This window comes from Microtus ochrogaster, linkage group LG10, assembly GCF_000317375.1.
Source record: "Microtus ochrogaster isolate Prairie Vole_2 linkage group LG10, MicOch1.0, whole genome shotgun sequence".
Classification (NCBI taxonomy): Eukaryota; Metazoa; Chordata; class Mammalia; order Rodentia; family Cricetidae; genus Microtus; species Microtus ochrogaster.
The window spans coordinates 18,103,948-18,123,826 of NC_022035.1; the positions used below are offsets into that span (position 1 = coordinate 18,103,948).

The 19,879-nt window shown below is 35.9% G+C and overlaps 1 protein-coding gene across 1 annotated transcript in view; it reads left to right on the top strand.

Moving 5' to 3' along the window:
• The window catches only part of Mbnl3 (muscleblind like splicing regulator 3), a 50,049-nt gene that overhangs the window by 15,624 nt on the left and 14,546 nt on the right, over positions 1-19,879 (top strand). The window contains exon 2 of the mRNA XM_013352435.2: positions 13,262-13,426. Within this exon, the coding sequence (XP_013207889.2) occupies positions 13,262-13,426 (165 nt within the window). The remainder of the gene's footprint in view (positions 1-13,261; positions 13,427-19,879) is intronic.

Here is a 19,879-nt window from a genome sequence, read left to right on the forward strand (position 1 = left end):
GTTTACTGGTAAGGTCCCCAGGTATCTTTCTCCTTTGGCAGCTACATGGCATCTCCCTGACTCCACCTTCTTTCCTCCTCTATTTGCTTGGAATTCCTACCTTACTTTATTCTGCCCTGCCATAGGCCAAAGCAACTTTATTCACTAACCAATAAAAGCAACACATATACAGAAAGACTTCCCACACCATCATGATCTACTTCTCAAAGAAACAAATGTAACTAAAATAATTATTTCAAAAATTGTTCAATAACTTTTGCCATCTGATACTCAAATTAAAATTTCTTTGAGATTTCATTTCATCTCAGTCACAATGGTTTTTGTCAAGAAAACAAGTTCTGGTGATAATGACAAAAACCAAGAAACTACATAAACTACTGGTGGCAATGTGAACTAGGCAAGCATTATTGAATTCAGTAAAAAGAATCCTCAAAAAACTAAAGATAAAGCTATCATCTTACCCAACTGTACCACTTATGGGCATATACAGAAAGACTCCTAAGTCAGCTAATTACAGGAATATTTGCATATCCATATTTAGTATGCTATATGAAAACTAGTTTTAATTCTACTTATTTATGTGTATGTCCTTATGTACATATGTGCTATTGTGTGCATGTGAGGGTCATAAGACAATTTGCATGAGTCTGTTCTCTTCTACATTGTGGGTCCCAGAGATCAAATTAAGATCTTTAGACTTGGCAACGAGCACCTTTTGTCCACTGAACCACCTGAGGAAGACTATATTTAGCATTCAGTTACCTTCTCTATGTATTTTCTGTTCACTCAAAATACTCATGTACTTTAAAAAAGTATCTTATGATACATATATATGATGTGAGAAGGTCATTTGTCAATCTGTTGTTTCATTGGTTAATCAATAAAGAAAACTGCTTGGCCTGATAGGTCAGAAAATTAGGTAGGTGGAGTAGACAGAACAGAATACTGGGAAGAAGGGAAGTGAGCCAGACGCCATGTCGCTCCTCTCCGGGACAGATGCGATGAAGCTCCAGCCCAAGATGGACGCAGGTCAGACATGCTGAATCTTTCCCGGTAAGATACCACCTTGTGGTGCTACACAGATTACTAAATATGGGTTAAGCAAGATATGAGAGTTAGCCAAGAAGAGGCTAGATATAATGGGCCAGGCAGTGTTTAAATAAATACAGTTTGTGTGTTGTTATTTCAGGGCATAAGCTAGCCAGGCGGCTGGGAGCCATGCTGCAGGAACGCAGCCCGCAGCTCCTTCAACACATATATTTGTGTATTAAATAGTTTCTGGCTATATCTAATATCAGTTCATGTTAAGTCCTTGCTAGAGGGAAGGTAGAGATTCAGCTAGTAGAACTATTAGAAATCATCTATTAAACTAGCCTCAGTTTAGCTCTCCCAAAGTATTACAAGGCAGTAAGGTATCTTGGTCTTCAGAATGTAACCTGTGGCTAGGATAAAGCACCTAGGTTAAAGTCCAAACTCTGTTCCTTTTTTATCTCTGTCAGGTTAGGCACTGTTTTCATTTTGTGTTTCACTTTTCTCCATTATAAACAGTCAATGAGGTAATGCCTTTAGAACACTTTGACCAGTGTATAGTATATACACAACGAAGGCATCCATCTATATTCAGATGGACACACTGGAAAAATGCAAACCAACTAGGTGCAGTGCACACATCTGTAATTCAAATATCCCAAAGTTGATGCAGGAGGGTTGAGAGGTTGTGCATATATGCATATATACATGCACACATTTAGACATGTACATATACATATATACACATATACAGACACACATATATGCATGTGTGTGTGTGTGTGTGTGTGTGTGTGTGTGTGTGTGTGTGTGTGTGTGTGTGTGTGTAGTTTGAAGCCAGACTGGGCTACATGGTAAGACAGTGACTCAACTTCCCAAAATTAAACCAGTTTATATCATGCTATAAATCCTTAAAATGACTTTTTGCTGTGATAGGATTAGTGGAAAATATAAATGTGTATTAACAATAGTCTCATGGCAAGTAACCTAACAAAACTGTATGTACAACTTTCCTCCAGCATATATACTTACAGTGTTAATTGCTTAATACATCAGTGCTCACTTCTCTATATAGAATGTAGTGTGTAATAAACTCACTGCAAAACATGAAATGGTATAAGATAAAACATACTCCAATTACCTTTAGTAGAAAAATCCATGTGAAAGACCTGCATGTTGATGTTTTATACTTCCTAGCTTATTTTATGTAATTGGCTTTATGAAATACTTTGTAGAATGGAAATTGATTTGTCTTACATAGAAAGCATAAACAAACTTATTCAATTTTTTCGAAGACTCATTTTCTAATTTATCCTGATTGACAAGGAAGACACAACGCAGCTGGGGTAGATTTGTTTTGTTTTATTTTCCCTTACCAAATGGAGGACTCCATTTAATAGAGTACGCAGATTAGACTGCCCTGTGTGGCATGGGTACACCTCTCTGTGCTGAATATCAAGTTTTCACATTATAAAAAGTGCCACCCCATTACAAGGGCACCAGTCTTGGTGTAAGTCTTCTTCCAAACCTTTAAATTGACTTCAAGAGTAAAGTTGATGGATTTTAAACATAGCTAATTAATTCTCTCTGTTCTTTGCTTTGTTTAAGTTTTCTCCTTGTTTGGGATTTGGATATAGGCATCTTTTGGCAACAATCATATTTCAACTTTTTCTCTGTAAAGGCATGAGACATTTATGATAGAAGGGTTGATTTATTTTAAAATAGAAAACCTCCGTTAATCTCTTTATTAAACTAACCCATATTGTAGTTACATTGTTTGTAGATAGCCTTGTTTAGGTCTTTGACTAGGAAGTTTCATCATTGTCAAATATTAACAGTTCACCAAAAACAGCAGGTGAGTTAATAAGAGTGCTGTGCTTACTGAACCAGAGTTGGAGAAGATCGTTTTAAAACGCACTATAAAAAGTTATGGCAGCAGTACCATTTAGAACTTTTTGTCAATTCAGTTTATATCTCTGAGACACAGATCTCTGAATTCGGTTGAAATTGAGGAAAGTTGGTGGATGTTAAGGCAACAAAATCATTTTCTTGTTTTCATGTCTACAGAACAAAAGAGGGAATTGACGTAACTTTTAGATGAATTTCAGATACATTTTGATGAAAATACCACTTTATTTAAATATACCACAGTTGGGATTTGGAGTTTTATTTTGGAATTTGTATGATACTCTCAACTGCCTTGACTCTAGATCTTACAGTTTTAAATAAATATTAAATAATGGACTTAGAATAGATATGCATAAATATATATGAAATGACTAACAAAATGTGCCTTGGTGCATGCTGCCAAGCATTTTAGAGGTGGTCTGTGTCACCAGATAAAATTTCCTGCTTAGAAATTGCATTTTTCTTTATTAGTTGGGAGTATGATAGGATATTAGTTGGGAGTATGATAGGAGTGTGTAGAGAATAATAATTTTAATGTGAATGTATTTCTCTCCTTTTGAGTTTTGTAACATGATCTCACACTTACAAACTTAGCAACAACCTGTAAACATTTTGATACTATGCTCTTAAAATTCATTATCTAAAGGAATATTCATTTTTAGCACAATAAGAACTGGTTTTTATCTTGATGCCCCTAATTTTAAAATGTAATATTAAGTCTGTAATTGTTGGATACCCATTATCCAACATTTGTGTGGATTGATAGGTACCTGTGTTTTGAGACATAATTAGAAATTTATTAGCAGTACACCAAGTCTTGCAAAACAAACCCGTTTAAGTCTGAACAATAATCAGCATTTTTCTCATCTTATGTTCTATTTCCATATTTGGAAGATATTTATCTAAATTAAATCCTTGTATGAAATCTATTTTACATAGAGGCAAGAAATTTAATTTTGCTAAGTGGAAACCCCAAAGTTTAAGCATAGCATATAACTAAGCCCTATAGGAATGGAGAGAATTGCCAAATACCTTCCTACTTCCTGAGTTTTAGTACAGTTAAAACTCACTTGAGACCCTTAAGTCATGGAAAACCTGGAGTAACTGGCTTGGTTCCAGGGGAGAGAAGTCCCAACATAGGAAAGCCAGTTAGACAGAGGTGACTTGAAGTTCTTATTTGAAAAGTTGCCTGAGGAAGCCTTAAAACAAAAGAAAGACACAGCAAGCATGGCAAAATTCCTGATGAAGCTAACAGCTTCTGAGAGGCCTTGGGAAGATGATACTGGGATGTTATTTTGTAGCAATTATAGTAAAACTTGTCCATGTTGTTAGCTTTGAGGAGATCGAGTCTAGGCAAAAGAACAAACAACATCAACAAAAAAAAAAAAAGAGAAAAAAAACATTGCAATGGAAAAGCTCTTTTTCAATTTAGGAGAGAAATGAAAATGAAAACAAAACCAAAAAGAGCAACCAGAAAACAACCTTGCCCTATGCAGTGTCATGAGTTCTAGTCTGAGCTTCAGTGTCTTTATCTGTAGCATTAGAAAGATGAATTTGATGGGATTTTCAGGAGACACTCTATAGAGAGATGGCATTGGGCATTTGATGTAATGTGGTAGATTTTAATAATTAAAAATGTTCTAAAATACTGAGTGAACAAGAGTGAACAGATTTCTTTACTGCAAGCCATATGGGATCCTTGTATATTTTCATTCTCTGAGAGAGGAATACATGATGCCATTTCTTCCAACTATTTCATCAGGACTCATTGCACCTCGTGCCTAGTCTGGAGTAAACATTCTGGCAAATGCTGAACTAAAAGATTTCCAGGGGTCTTTCCAGTTTTGTCAGTTAATGTTTCTGTTATGTGTCCATTAATGTATAAAGTTCCCCAGCATCGTATAATTTCTTTCATTTAGAATTTACTAATTCTGATGTTTTATAATTCCACTCTAAGAGTCTATATTACTAATGAATAAAAATAAATTCGGGACTGTGACTGTCAATTTATTACTAAATTGATTGCCACTTCTGTGATATATATTTATATTCAGTGATGTGAACTAATGTGAACCTCTTACAGCCATTGTCTGGAACATATTATTTTGTTCATTAGAATTAGCATGGCCTTGACTTTTCCTTTGTTTTAATAGGAGTAATCAAGCGTTGACTGAAAAAGCTACTTCAGTTTTGTGTTTGAAGTATGCAATTGCATAAATTTTATGTGACACTAATCACTCATTTTCCTGGACATTAATAGATGACTCACTTCTGCTTGAATCTGAGTATTCAACAGACAAAAGAAAGAAAAAGCCAGCCTCTCTGTTTAACTTCTTCCGAGCCCACAAATAAAAAAGAAAGCCTTAAAAATATAAAAGCCTCGTTTTCATACAGTATTGTGTGTGCTCGGAAAATCTGCTGTATAAATTTGAAGTCAGGTTGGGAGTATAGCTCAAAAGTAGCGCGCTCTGCTGGAGGCCCAGATTCCATCCCCAGCTCCACAAAATAGTCACTTACATGTGCCTTCTCGTCTTAACCTGAAGAGGGAGCTCCAATAGGCATTATAGTCACTTATCTACAAATAAGTAAGTGCACAGTTTTGCCTCCGTGGCTTGGGAGGTGGAGTTGCTGACAGAGTAAGTGATTGGTGTGAAGCTTGTGATGGGAGGGGCTGTGTAGTGAACAAATTGCCTGCTCCCACAGGGAACTTCCTTCAGTTCCTTGCAGCTGGACAGGTAAGCTGGAGCTTAGCATTCCTTCTGGGTGACTGGTGCACTGATCCTGGGCCGATGGGTCCCGTAAGAGGGAGCAACTCCGGGCCTTTTGGTAAAGTGAGTAAAAGGGATTTGGGAGGGAGGGTTTGACTTTATTTAATTCGTTCATAGCATAGAGAGAATGTGAAGAAAGTTACCAGATAAAATATTGAATGGAGCATACTTAAACTTAGATCGCTTATCTAAAAGTCAAACTAAATTAGGAGTCTTGTATTTTTATTTGATAAATTTAACGTCTCTAGGTAGGATTCCAAGCAAAAGCCTTAGCGGTATAGAAAGGGTACAAGCAGCTGGTGTTCTTTTTGTCCTGGCTTCCTAATTGCTGAACGGGGTAGATGCTGAACGGGGTGTCTGGACAAAGAAATAAAGGAGCTGGAGTGCAGTAGATTCGGCTGCTGGGCAGAGACAGACACCCTTTATATTGTTTCATAACAAAGTCTGTGTAGTAAGTCGCTGTTGGATTGCATGGATTTGGTTTTTTGCGGATAATACACGAAGTTTTCTTTATTTAATGGCATTTTATGTTAGCTGTAGCCAGATGCTGAAAGCCAGCGTCTTCGAATGCTTATCACCAGAAGTGCCTTCTGAAGCTGATAATAACTTGGCACCAATGTGTTTATCTTAAGAGTTTAGTTTGATTCTGGCTATTTTTAAATGGAAATGATTCATTCACAAGGAGTTTGTTGATCCAGTTAAAAATTTTATTAAAATGATTGAAGGTATTTGGTTAAAGCAGGGGTAAAAACTATATGCGGCGTGGGAGGAGGTGGCGCAGAAGTAGATTTGGGATATTGGTGAGGTCAGCTTGCTTTGCCTGTGGACGACAAGTAGATTTTTTTTTACTGTTATTTACTCTTTGAAATTTTTCAAAGAAAAAATTCAAGCCCGTGATTATTCAAAAGTAAATATTTAATGTGAACTAAGGTGAAGTTGAGTGAAATGTATTTCTTTAAAGTTAGTATTTATAGTAGAAATCCACAAGAAGGTTCTACGTGCTGTGATTCTCCTAAAGCCGTGTATTCCACCTTTGTCTAAGTAGCTTAGGGAATTTGACCTACAGCATGTTCTGAGAAATTCTGGGTAGGGGTGGGGCAGCCAGAGAAGCACTTTGCTGTAAACTGACCCTAGAAATACAGAGCTCCCCTTGGACAGGACCAGGTGCTGATTAGATACAGATCAATGGCTGAATTTTTGTTGTTGTTGTTTTTGTTTATCCAATGTGGTGGGGCTATATTCTGGGGGATCTTAAGACTCCTGGGATTAAAATTAGGGGTGATGTCTGTGTGCCTCATGGATTCATGTCACTTCCGGTTCACTTATACCAAATTACTAGGGTGTTTCAACCAATGATGATCATATATTCCTCAGGGTTCATAATCATGGCAGAAAACTTATAGACTAGCTGTCTTCTAAACCTAAATGAAATATTAGTTTATTTTAGAAAATTCAACTAGGAGTCTCGTGTTGATTATTCTCTTTCTTGGAGAAAGAAGGATCTCATAAAAGGCAATAGAAAAGAGAGCAAGGAGAAGTTTTAAGTGTGGTGCTCTATAAAATGGTTAGGCCAAAGTTTAGAAAACTTGTGTGGCCACTATTCACTAGGTGCAGATACATCCCTGGGGGAATTCAAAGACGAGGAAGATAGAGTTCTTTCCAGAGACAGACTGAAAGTCTAGTCAAGGAGATAGGCATGCAAACAATTTATTGATGTATTTAGTGATAAGTGCTTGGGCAATGCTGAGTATACAGTTGGAGGCACAAAAGCGGGAGAGATAAGGGAGCCTTGGGGGTGGGGAGAAGGCTTTAGGAACAATCCTCCAGACACAGAGTCAGTCGAGCAGACTCCATATTGGGTAGTGAGAATGTGGAAGTTTAACTTTTGTGCTTACTAAGCTGCTTGTGAATTAGGACGAATCCCTTCACCCATTCGGCCTTCATTTTCTTTCTCTGCCAAATAGGGGTACACAGGATGTTCCTTCAAATCTGGTTCAACCCTAAAATGTTTCAATTCTCAGAATCAAATTATCTTAGTGAGCTCTCCTAGAACAACAGACAATTGTTGAGCTTAATCCTCCCTTCGTTCTTTGGAGGTCACAGCTACAAAGCAAGAAAATTCTACTCTCTTCCCAGAGTCTTGCCTATTCAGATTTGATAGCTGGCTGCATGGAAGCCATGATTGCCCTGAGAAATGTGCCTTTGAGTTGTTTCAAGAAAGAGGATTCCAATTATATGAAGAAGGGGATGTTGACTGTAATTCAGAGAAGCACTTAGCTGGCCCATTCCTTGGTGGTTTGTGTTCAGCCTCATTTTTTGCCTTCAACATATTTTTTAAAAATGGTTTGTTAAAATTTCTCTTTCCAGTTTTCTTACCAGCACTTCAATTGTATAATAAAGGCGGTATGCAGCACATCAAGGATACTCTTAGTATGATACATCAATACTGACTGGTGATAAACTATTGGGAAGAGAAAATTGCGCAGATTATCCCTATTATCTGAAAACCAGAATTCCAAGAGAAACAAAATGGGGATTTGTTAATTGCTGATAGTTGGCTAACACTCAGCTTGGGTTGATGTCGACTCTCCTTTTGTCCTTTCAGATATTTCCTAGATTTCAATAGGTCTGTGATGGTTGCAGAAAGCCGACATCCTAGTACCTGGGAAATGCAAATTCTATATTCACTCCTACATCCTCTGAGAAGCCATATCTGTGAGCACACAGATGTTATAGTGAGACATCATAGATCAGGACTTTTTCCTTCTTTTACTACATGATTGTTAAAACAGAATAACTATTTTTCTTCTTGAACAAATCATATATGTGATGTGTTTAACATTTAATTTTTAGCTGCTGTGTTTGGCAGACCAATAAGATTATGTCTTTGAAAAGGTAATTCAGGTATAATCGTATTTGAGAGGTTATTTCATCCCTACCCCCACAAATCCAAATGTATATGAAGAAGGAAGTTATTCTGTAAACAGCTTTCTTGTTAAAGATGCAGTAACTGACAGAGGGTAGTTTTCAGCTTCCTTTTCTTATTTTGATAGAAGGCAGGACATTCTCATGAACATAAAAAGTACTTTTCATAGGTTTTTTTTTTCTACCAACTACATAGTATTCTTTTAGCTGACAGACTCTCTCATAACTCCCAGACTTAGGTAGGATTTGAATCATTACAATGCTACTTTTCTTTCTCGGTTAAAGGCTTTCTATTCACATGTGAAAAGCCTGAAGGTAGGGAAAAGGCAATAGATTGAATTTGGGAGGTTTTACAATGCTCCACAAGTTCCTCCTTTGTCTGCTATCAACTTCTTGATGTGGATGTGGTTCACAGATGTCATCAGCCATCCCCTCTTCCTGCTGCTTTTGCTTGCATTTTCTAAGGCAGTAGGTGGGGGAAGAGGTAGCTGGAAGATTCATCAGTGTGGGAGCACTTATTTCAGCAGAGAACTACTTCTTGAATCATTGTGCTAGTTGCTTAACTTAATAACATAATGACAACCAGGGGTGAATAACATGTTTTTAAGGTGAAAAGAAAGTGGGAAAAGAGGGAAATTGAGGCAAGCATAAATGAGCTCACTCTCTAACTCCTTTATTTAAAATAAGTCACTGTGTATGGCTAAGGGGTGGGGAAGATAGACTTAAATGTCTTGGCCATCCTTACCTGCTGTTTTTAGGATAAAATCTCTTAGGCCAAAGAATGTTTTCTCCTAATGTTTATGACTTCAGGACATGGTCTAATACTTACCAATACATGGCAACTCTGACTCTCTGGGTCTAGAGAAGAATACAGAGGGCTTGGGACACCATTGACTTGGCTGTGGAATTTGAGGGTTATTTTTCAAAGTCACGATTGGTACTGGGTTATTATGGATCCATTGTGAAAGCTTGTCACATGGCCCACTCATACTTAGTAGTCCCAGGGACATCATGGGAGGAACCTTTGTAATCTGTAGTCATTGTTTTCCAAAGGACCGCAACAGTCTTTTGAGACAGTCCCCATCCACATCCTATCCTGTAGATACATGATTTACCAAAGCCATTTTATTGCTAAGAATGAAAAACAAGGGTTACCAAATGTCATAATCTACATTTATATCTCCCATCATGTCAATTACAATATTTAAATCTGTAACTTAATTTGGGATTCTTGAAGAAACAATGAACCTTATCTAAAGGTTTATTATCACCAAATGATCTGCATATGAATATATTACCCTGAATCCTGAAGTGGATTTTAAAAACTCTATGAGGGGCTTGGTTTCCTTTCTATCAGTATATTCCACAGATTAGAGAGATATTATAGATAAGATAGATATTAAGTTACATGGTCTCCTCATGTATTGTTTTGTTAGAAAAATGTAGATTTTGTATTTTATAAGATTTTTTAACATAAGTAACAGTCCCTGGTAAGGTAGTATTGCTGTGCGTTTGCATTGTTACAGAGTTAAATAGTGGATTCTGTCATTCAAAAAAGAATGCTTTATAAATCAAGTAAAATCTCATAATTAAGACTAATAAGTTTTTGTTTTCATTTTTTTTTTATTTTATGCTACATCATATCCCATGCTTTGGTTTTATAGCCCAACTTGATGTGATTTTTACACCATATTTTTCTATTTCTATGTACTGGTTTTTGTTTTTTTGTTTTTTTTTTTTTGCTTTGTAAAAAACTCATTTGTTTCTGGGGGAAAAGCTTAAGGAAAGTTACTATTTGGAATGGACATTAATATAAAATCATAAAGGCATGTTCAATTTTTTTTTCTTTCTGGGTTGGCAGAAAATGTGCCAGAGACAGTATACTTCCTTCCTTCCTTTGTTCTTTCTTTCTTTTATTACAGGAAGATTCTGTAACTTTTAGCAAATGCTAAAATCCCAACTAGTCCCCTTTCTTTCCCTTTAAAAGGGAATTAATTAAATTAATTAATAATTAAAAAATTATTGTTTGAAATTCTGAATATAAAAGATGTATTTGGTTTTTTTTTTCTCTTTTGCAGAGGGGTTACAAATCCTATTCCATAGTTACATAATACTAATTGTCTTAAGCTATCTAGGCTTTGCAACCCAAGACAATCCTGCTCAGCAGCTGCCTGATTTTTTTTTCTCACTGCTGCCCCAAACCATAGGAATTGATGCAATGTCCCCAAATGGGAGTGTGCAGCAAGATGAGAGATAGGCAAGGGTTGGGAGTAAGGTATTTCCACCTGGTTAGAGGGCAAGAGCCCCAAATGCAGCTGCAGCTGCTCATGAAAAGGACTGAAATTCAGGAGAGAGGTCAGAGATAAATTGAGATTTAAGATCTGGACAATTACAGGGCTGCCTGCAACTTGAAACAATTCCATTTCTTTGGGAAAATGAGATGGGAGAAGAGAACAGGATTTAGCCTCTGAGCCTTGGGGAAATCTTTGCTGCTGGGGTATGGAAAGAGTAGCAGGAAGGCTGAAGTAGAAGTATAAACCGCCATGGCATGAAGGAAGTCACCAAGTGCTATGCATCTTCTAGGCTTTGGATTTTTGAGCCAGATAGCCTTAGTTATGTTGCTGGAGAGTGACGGATCTAAGTACTGTAATCCCTGTGACTGTCATAGCCTTTAAAAGAGGTACAGTAGATGTGAAACGATGTTCATGGGTTTTGGGGGGAAAGACCCCTGAGAGTGATTTTCATTGTAGGTGAAAATTTCCTTACAGTCCGTATATGTGTGGAAGTTGTAGAGCTTTTCCTAAGTTACTTGTATGAACTTAGGCAAATCATCTTAATAACATTTCTAACTCTTAGTATGTATAATTTCTTCATTTTCCAATATTTAGCAATAAAATGTAAAGATATATTTGAAGTCAGGATATTATTAGATTTTATAAGTTAATTTAATTTGGTTAAAAACAAGTTTACCAGTGGAAGAAACAAAAGGAAAAATGATAGAAAGCAATAAATTTACTTCCAATTTTTCACATTAGGTTTTAGGTTATACTCTCTCATAAATATGTTCAATTACCATTCAATATATATATATATATATATATATATATATATATTACATGTATATATATATACATATATGAATTAATGAGCACTCTTCAAGAAAGAGCAGCTACAGTGCATTCAAGTTTGTATTATATGTAGCTCGGTAAACATTTTGAAATACACCATGTTTCTCAGTGAAATTGTAGAAATGTCTTCATAGAAAGATACTGAAATATGAGTCAATAAATGCATATACCATTTAGGTATCCCAAATAAGTAAAATGCATAGGATGTTTTGAACAAAAAATCTTGGTGAACTAATTCATTTTTCTCCTGGGAATTCAAGTAGTCTAGCAACTTGCATTCTTCAGTCCAAAATGAAAAGGTTGCTTTTTTTTCCTCCCTTCGTCTTCCTCCTCAGATAACTTCATGCACTGTAAAGAATCAACATCTGTGGGAAAAATGTTTTACTTGCACTTGTGCTTATCTTAAAAGACATATGGAGGATTTAGTAATCCAAACAGGGTAGTTGTTAGTTGCTTCATGTAAAGGTCATAGTTAAATACAGTGATAGGTCGTATTAAGACATTGTAATAAACAACTTGTCCAGTGACACTTTGCTACCGCATAATCGGCTGCTGAGTCAGCATTTAAGTGACATCAAAGGTGTGTGGGGATTTTGCATTTGCTTTTTTGAAATGGGCCCCACTCTGTAGCCTACGTTAGCCTCAAATTCATGGCAGTCCTGCTGCCCAGTCTTCACAATGCTGGGATTGCAGACATAAGCCACTATGAATGGTTCAATGGAATTCAGATACTAGCCTCTCTTGAAAGTGCTTAGTCTATGAATAAAAAATTGAATCCAAGCTATACTTTAGCTTCAAGTATCTCAATGACCTAAGGACACTGCTACTAGAACCTGAAGAGCAATGTGACTGCCAGACATACAGATTTATTCTCAGATTATCAAAACTTCATTGGATTCAAGGATATTTTTTATATCATAAGGCTTTGAGGAAATAAAAAGCTTTGGAGCCTAGAATGTCCGAGGTAATAAAGTCCAGAATTTATGTGCTTGTGCATAATACTTAAATATCCTCCCTGAATTTTCTTAATTAGTTTTACATGTGGATCCAGATCCCAGGTCTTAAACAAATGATTTTATATCTCTTACTGAAAGATTTTTATTTAACTTTTTAATTTCTACTTACATTTTATGACATACCTTTCCTAATACTTTATGTTCTAAATATGATATGACGCATAACAAAGTAAAGCAAAACAGAGCAACTAAGAGAGTTATGGAATCAGACCAGCTAAATTTTCATTCCAGTTCATTTTTTAGCAGCTATGTATGTGTCCTCCATAGGCAAGTCATTTCATTTCTCCTAGTCTCAGTTTCTTTTGCTGGGAGATGAAGATTTAAGAGTATCAGGTTTACAGGACAGGAAGGAAAAGGAAATGAGTGACTTCGTGGATAGTGCTTGTGACTGTGGCTTCTCAGAGTTCAAAAAGCTTCTATTATTTCTTTAGTCATGTCAGAATTTTAGAAATACTAAACAAAAATTTGTCTAAATTTTTGCTATAAGGGTCGGTGCACTCGAGACAACTGCAAGTACCTACACCCCCCACCCCATTTAAAGTCGCAGCTGGAAATTAATGGGAGAAACAATCTGATTCAGCAGAGGACTGCCGCAGCCATGTTCGCCCAGCAGATGCAGCTTATGCTCCAGAACGCTCAGATGTCATCTCTTGTAAGTTGCGGCAGAGTCTTTGCAAACTGCCAGGGTATGTGGGGGTTTCTGGTTGCTGTATGACTGTTTTCTAACGCTGGGTGCTGCTGCTCACCAGCTCCATGTCTATTGGCAAAGCACGTATGCTTACATTGGAATAGCTCTGCAGGACCTTTGGAAAGTTAAGTACTACAAGATTTATGGCAGTGCTTGTGTGCTAATTGCCAGTTCAGAGCTGTTCATATGAAGGAAGCAATCGGGTGTGTTGGATTAAAAACTTGGTTGCATTTATAGAGGGTTTGAGTTTCTAAAAGTAGATTTAAAGAAAGGGGGAATTGTAAAATGAGGAAATATTACACTGAAACATTTGACTTGTAGGACATTAATTCAAACAAATTTCTCTTATTTGGTAACTTTGTTATTTGTGGCTTTGTTGTTAATTGTGAGGTGAAGTTTCACTATGGTTCAAACACAGCATCCTCCTGCCTCTGTCTGTTAAACACTGGGATTTATAAAGATGTGCCACAATGCCTAGTTTTGTGATTACTTTTAAATAAATTCTCTTTTAAAATAATTTTAGATTTAGAAAAATTTCAAAAGCATGACAGGGAACTCCCATTTTATTTCTTACCCAGGCTTATTTCTTGCTTATTTTTTGTGAGGTGCTAGAGATTGAAGTCAGTGATTTGAACATGGTAGGCAGCAGCTCTACTGCTGAGCTGTACATTGAACATTACACTTTGATTTTCAACAGTGAAGGTAATGAAATCTAAGGCCCTGTGCATGCTATACAAGCACAATACTACTGGACTGTATTCTCCTCATATATGGTTAATATCTTATGTTGCCATTATGGATGTATCAGAACCAAGAAGCTGGTATCCAAAGAGTATTATAAACTCAAAGTTTTATTCGGATTTCATTGGGTTTTCCATTAATGTGCTCTTTCTATTTCAGTGTTCAATGTAGTAGGTAACATGGTGCATTTATTTGAATTGTTGCCCTTCTGTCCTATGGTTACTATTTCTCCATTGTTTCCTATTTTCTATGAGCTTGACATTCCAAAACGTAATTAAACTCCATCTATTCATATTATGCTTTTGAAAATTAATCTTGCCCTGACACCTTAAAATATAAATTTGTGTTTTAGTCTGGCACCTCTCCGTGGAAATTGAGAACTGTCCCCTCTCTGTTCTAGTTCTTCACATCTCCAGATGAACTCAGTGGTTTCTCATTCAAATTCTACCTATCTTGCTTCCTTCTAACCATTAACAAGACCAATTTGAAAGGACTGTGCTTCCTTTGTTACCCATCCATCAGTGACTGTCCCTGAAAGTTGAAAGTTGTCTGCAGTATTTAGATGCAGTGAAAAGATGGGAGCGGGACAACCTGGTCTCAGTAAAGCTTATCTCATTGCAAAACTGGGTTAGATGTCAAGGAACAGAATGTTGATGTGGTCTTCTAGCTAGCGTATCCATTTACATAAGTCCAACCACAGGAGGCTGTTGGGTACTTGATGCTTTTCCTTATGATACTCTTGTTTCGAGAATATCTAGACAGATTAAGGTAATCTTAATCACCATCAGTTTGCCAGATATGTTAGCCTATTAACTCAGTGTGGATAATTATGTTGATCAATTAATCCTCATGGAACCAATGAGCTCTTTGGAGAGCACTTAACCTTCAGTCATACTTTCCATGGTCAAAAATGGACTTCTATGTACTGAAGGACCACAATTCCTCCTTACTGAACATGTGTGTGGGAAGATACTGGGAATCACAGAAAAGTAGACATGTTTGTGAACCCCGAAAATGTGACTACATGGGAATAAACAAAAGAAATATTTTCTACTATTTTTCCACTTTATCATGGTACAAGTCCCAAACAAAGTGTGTGAATTATATAAGTTTTACATAGAAGACCCCCAGGGAACAATTAGAATTTTCCTACCTCATAATATTTAATGGTAGCTGTTGTGATATAATAAGTTAATGTAGATTAATTTCTGTAACTATTATGTGCATAAAAATCTAATACTGAGACGGTTGATATGCTCCTCATATGATTTAGGAAGTTGCTTTAGTAGATCTCTTGTAATTGAGCTAATCTGTGTAATTTTAAGTGAAATTTACCACCCTAATTTGGAAAAAAAAAGTCCTGATCTCAATAATGCAGAGATAATGTATAATTTTGTTTAATTTCTGTGGTACCTACTTTTTCTATGAACTGCTCTGTTATCTTTTTTAATAGCCCCCTTACTAATAATTTGATACTTGTCCTCAGAATAAATTTTACTTAAAATTTTCCGGACCTCTGTTTGTGTGATAGCAAATTAATAACCATTTGCATCACTGGCTTGAACCGCAGGTCTTTCCACAAAGCATACTTTGATTTGTTTCTAGGATACCAGGAGAGCGCATCTGCCTTTTGAAAATTGAATATAGCTTGCTTATTATAAGCTCCTAGATAAAGGGAATGTCACCCTACAAAGAATGAGAGCAAGAGAAGAGATTCTGTTCAGTGTAACTGCACAATGAATAAACACCACACTTTATCAATTTAAGTGGAATGGTTGATACAGCAGGCAAGTTTGTCTGCACTGACATTTGCTACTGTAAATATCTATCTTTGAAAGCGTTTTCTTTACTTTATTAAGTTTACCAGGTAGAGCAAACAATGTGGCTCCCTAGCATTTTCCAGTGCATTTAAAAAGCCATTGTTTTTGATTCTCTTTCTCCAGTTGCATTATCAGGAGACAAAAGAACACTGTAGAAGAATAGAAAGAAGATAGACATGCTAGAAAACTCTCAAATAAAGCAAAAATTTTAAAGATCTGAAGAATTTTAGTGATAAGAAAGGATTTTCACTACTAAAGATGATGATGCATGTATATCTATAAAGTAATTATGATACTGTAAGACCATACATAGATGGGGTGGAGATAGGTGGAGGGAATGGAAGGAAGGGAGGGAGTGGGAACTGGGATTGGTGTGCAAAATGAAAAAAGATAGTTTGTTTTCTTTTTAAAAATAAAATAGAATAAATTATATATTAAAAAATGTTTGTCACCGGGATGGCTGCCAGGAGACCATCTGTGAAAAACTAAGTTTCTAGCTTGCTTTTAAGGAATGCTCAATAATAATTTAAGTTATTCATGTACTCTTTTAAATATCCAATGGATATTATTTACAGTAGTAATACAGTAAACCTCCTAGAAACACAGTTTGTAGTAAAATATTTTACCATTATGACCTCATTCATATGGAGTCATCAAAAGCTGTTCTCATAGAATTAGAGAGTAGAATAGTTGTTACTAGGAAAGGTAGTGGAGAGAACAGATGAAGAGAGAGGTGAGTCAGTGGTTAGAATTTTACAGTTAGATGGAAAGTATGATGTTTATATGTTTTATATACATGCAGTGCACAATATGACACAATTGAATAATTCGTGACACAAAGTATACCTTTAAAATGGTTTTCATTCTACTGAAATTCTAAATTTAGTATAGATGCACATATAAAGGGGGAGAGTGTATATATGTGTGTGTTCATTTAGCACATTGTATCCAATAAATATGTTTAATTATGTGTAATTTAAAAATAGGCAGTTAAATAGCTTGATCTGTTACATCACCAAAACCATTTGATGAAACTCTTCATTTCTTAGCCTCTGGTACTATCTAGCTAATTAGAATTGGTACTACTAACTAGTAACCAATAAAAATATGCACATACATATAACATACATGTATGCACGTGGGTGGGATATGGTACCTTGTGCTTTTCAAACTGATTGATCAAACATGTCACATATTTCTCGAAAATGGGAGTATCTGTTTGCCTAAAATCTTCCTTAATTGAAAAACTTGTAGAGTCATTCAGTCTACCACTACCTTTTAAACTACCTTTGTTTCTTTTGCTCTCTGATTTTTGAATTTGGTAAATCAAAATCAAGCAGTGGCTTTGGAATCTTTCCTCATTCCCCTTAGTAAATATTTATTGGTCCATATACTCTGTACCAGGCATTAGACAGATGAGGAGTGGATCAAAAGCTGAATGTCTAACTCTATCTTTTCTTTTCTTTTATTTATTTATTTATTTATTTATTTATTTATTTAGTTTTTTAGTTTTTCGAGACAGGGTTTCTCTGTGGCTTTGGACCCTGTCCTGGAGCTAGCTCTGTAGACCAGGCTGGTCTCGAACTCACAGAGATCCACCTGCCTCTGCCTCCCGAGTGCTGGGATTAAAGGTGTGCGCCACCACCACCCGGCCTAACTCTATCTTTTAAGTAAGATATTGAATGAGTATTTCTGGTTCTTCCCAAGTGCTCCATATGTTTATCCCCTTGGGCGATTCTTTTTCTACTATGGCTTTATCTTTCTAATAACCATGCAAGATTATGTCTTTGCTTCTATTGTTTTATTGATGGATTGCCTTTGTCCAAAACTTAGTAATAGGAACTCTTAGTACTCTTTCGTATATTGGTCTTGCATTGAAATTTTTGTAAAACCTGTGGACTCTTTGCTCATCTTAGCTCTTCCCATTCCTCAGGGGAGAAAAACTGTTTTATACTCTGTTAAAGCCAAGTAATAATTTTATTTTGAAAATATTTAAAAATATTTCGGGTATCATTTACATACAAAACAACTGTATACATTCAGTATACACAGTTTGGTGTCCCTGGGGGTGAACATATACCCGTGAAATCACCACAATTCATGCCACAAGCTGTATCTTTGAACTAGTTTTCACTTTCCTACTGGAATACTAAATTTAATTGAATGTCATTATCATATAGCAGTAACCAACAAGTGATTTTTTTTATTCTTTCTTGCTCATTCATCAGAATAGTCAATTGCCTCGCTTATAAGGTCTTAGGCTGTCTGCCTATAGAAATAATCATTTGCTCTTTTCCTATGCTGATCTGAGTTTGGATACTCTATTGTAATTCCTAACCTCTATTGTAGCTTCTCATTCCACCAAATGATGGTAGATCTGAACTGTGCTGTATGCCCTCCTTTGGGCACCTCTTTATCCCTTCTACTCAAAATAGTTGACCAATCATTTGCCTACCTGACTAATGTTCCTTTTTACCCAGAGACAGTTATAATTATTAAGATCAGAAGTGCCATGTGGCGTTAAGGACAATTTTTTTACTTCTGACCCTTGAACTTTTTTCCTTAGCTCTCTCAAGGGCTAGAGTGGTTTAGTATTAACAATTATGATTCGTATAGAAACACTACTATCAGCTTTCATTTGTTTATAAAGTTAACTCATAATTATTAAGGTGCAATTTAACTAGTCTTGAAATTATATAGGCCTTCTGCAGCCTTCCTTTTGACTGCTTCTGTCCCCAGAGGACATCACTCAGTAGGTGACCAAGTAAAAATTACGCTACACGGTTTACTCAGCTGTCCCCTTCACGAACAGTTAGTAGAATGTGATAGAAACTACAACCATGTGCTCATTGTTCTTCAGAATTTTCTGACAGAAATAAGCCTGATGATGATTAAAAGGGTTTACTTCTTTTATACAACATAAATGTCTTCAAATGAACAGTAAAGGGGAGGTATTATGAGTGCTAGTAAAATTTAAGGGCCCTGTTTTCTGGTATTAAAATTGAGTCAACAAATTGCTAACAAATGTTTACCTTTAAGTAAGAGAAAATGCTTAGTCTTTTACCTCTAAATAGAAGAAGTTCAGAGAAGGAAGGCCACAGCTATTTTGTGGGTTTAAGGCTGTGATATCATTTAAATCACTTAAAATATTTTGTATCCATCAATAATTGTAACTGATGTTGGATATTATTGAGAACAAGTAGGTCACTTTTGTTAGAAAGATAAAGCAATGGATTTGGTATAACATTCAATTTTCATTTCTTTATACTAACTTGATGAATAATTCATTTTAACTAAAAAGTTAGTGTACCAAAAATATTTACAAACTAGATGCATGTACTTGAGGAATTTTTGCTATTTTCTTAATTTCTAAATAGAAGCATACTTACCCACATATTTATGAGGCACACCATAATAATTTTACATATGCATAGAATGTGAAATGCTAATCAGTGTACTTAGCATTTTCATCTTCTCACTTATATGTTCCATGTGCTGGGAACCTTAGGACTATCGTAAATTTGTGTTAGACTTCAGTTACTAAAATCATTTTATGAGATGTCTTCCAAGTTTATTGCTGCACTGTTCACAATAGCTAAGATATGAAATTCATCAAGACCATCAACAGGTAACTGGTTAAGGAGAGAATTTTTTATTAAATTGCTTTACTATTCAAAGGGGCTTCAGAGTACTTTAAGAAGAATATTTGCTGGGTAATTCAAATTTTACCTTGGTAGGGTTTCAACTATTGTCTCCCCATAGTTAATCACCGAGTAATATGTATAAACATGTGTGTGTGTTAAGAATTCTTGTGTTTGAGATGAATTAAATTTCCATATTTTTTTGTAATACAGGT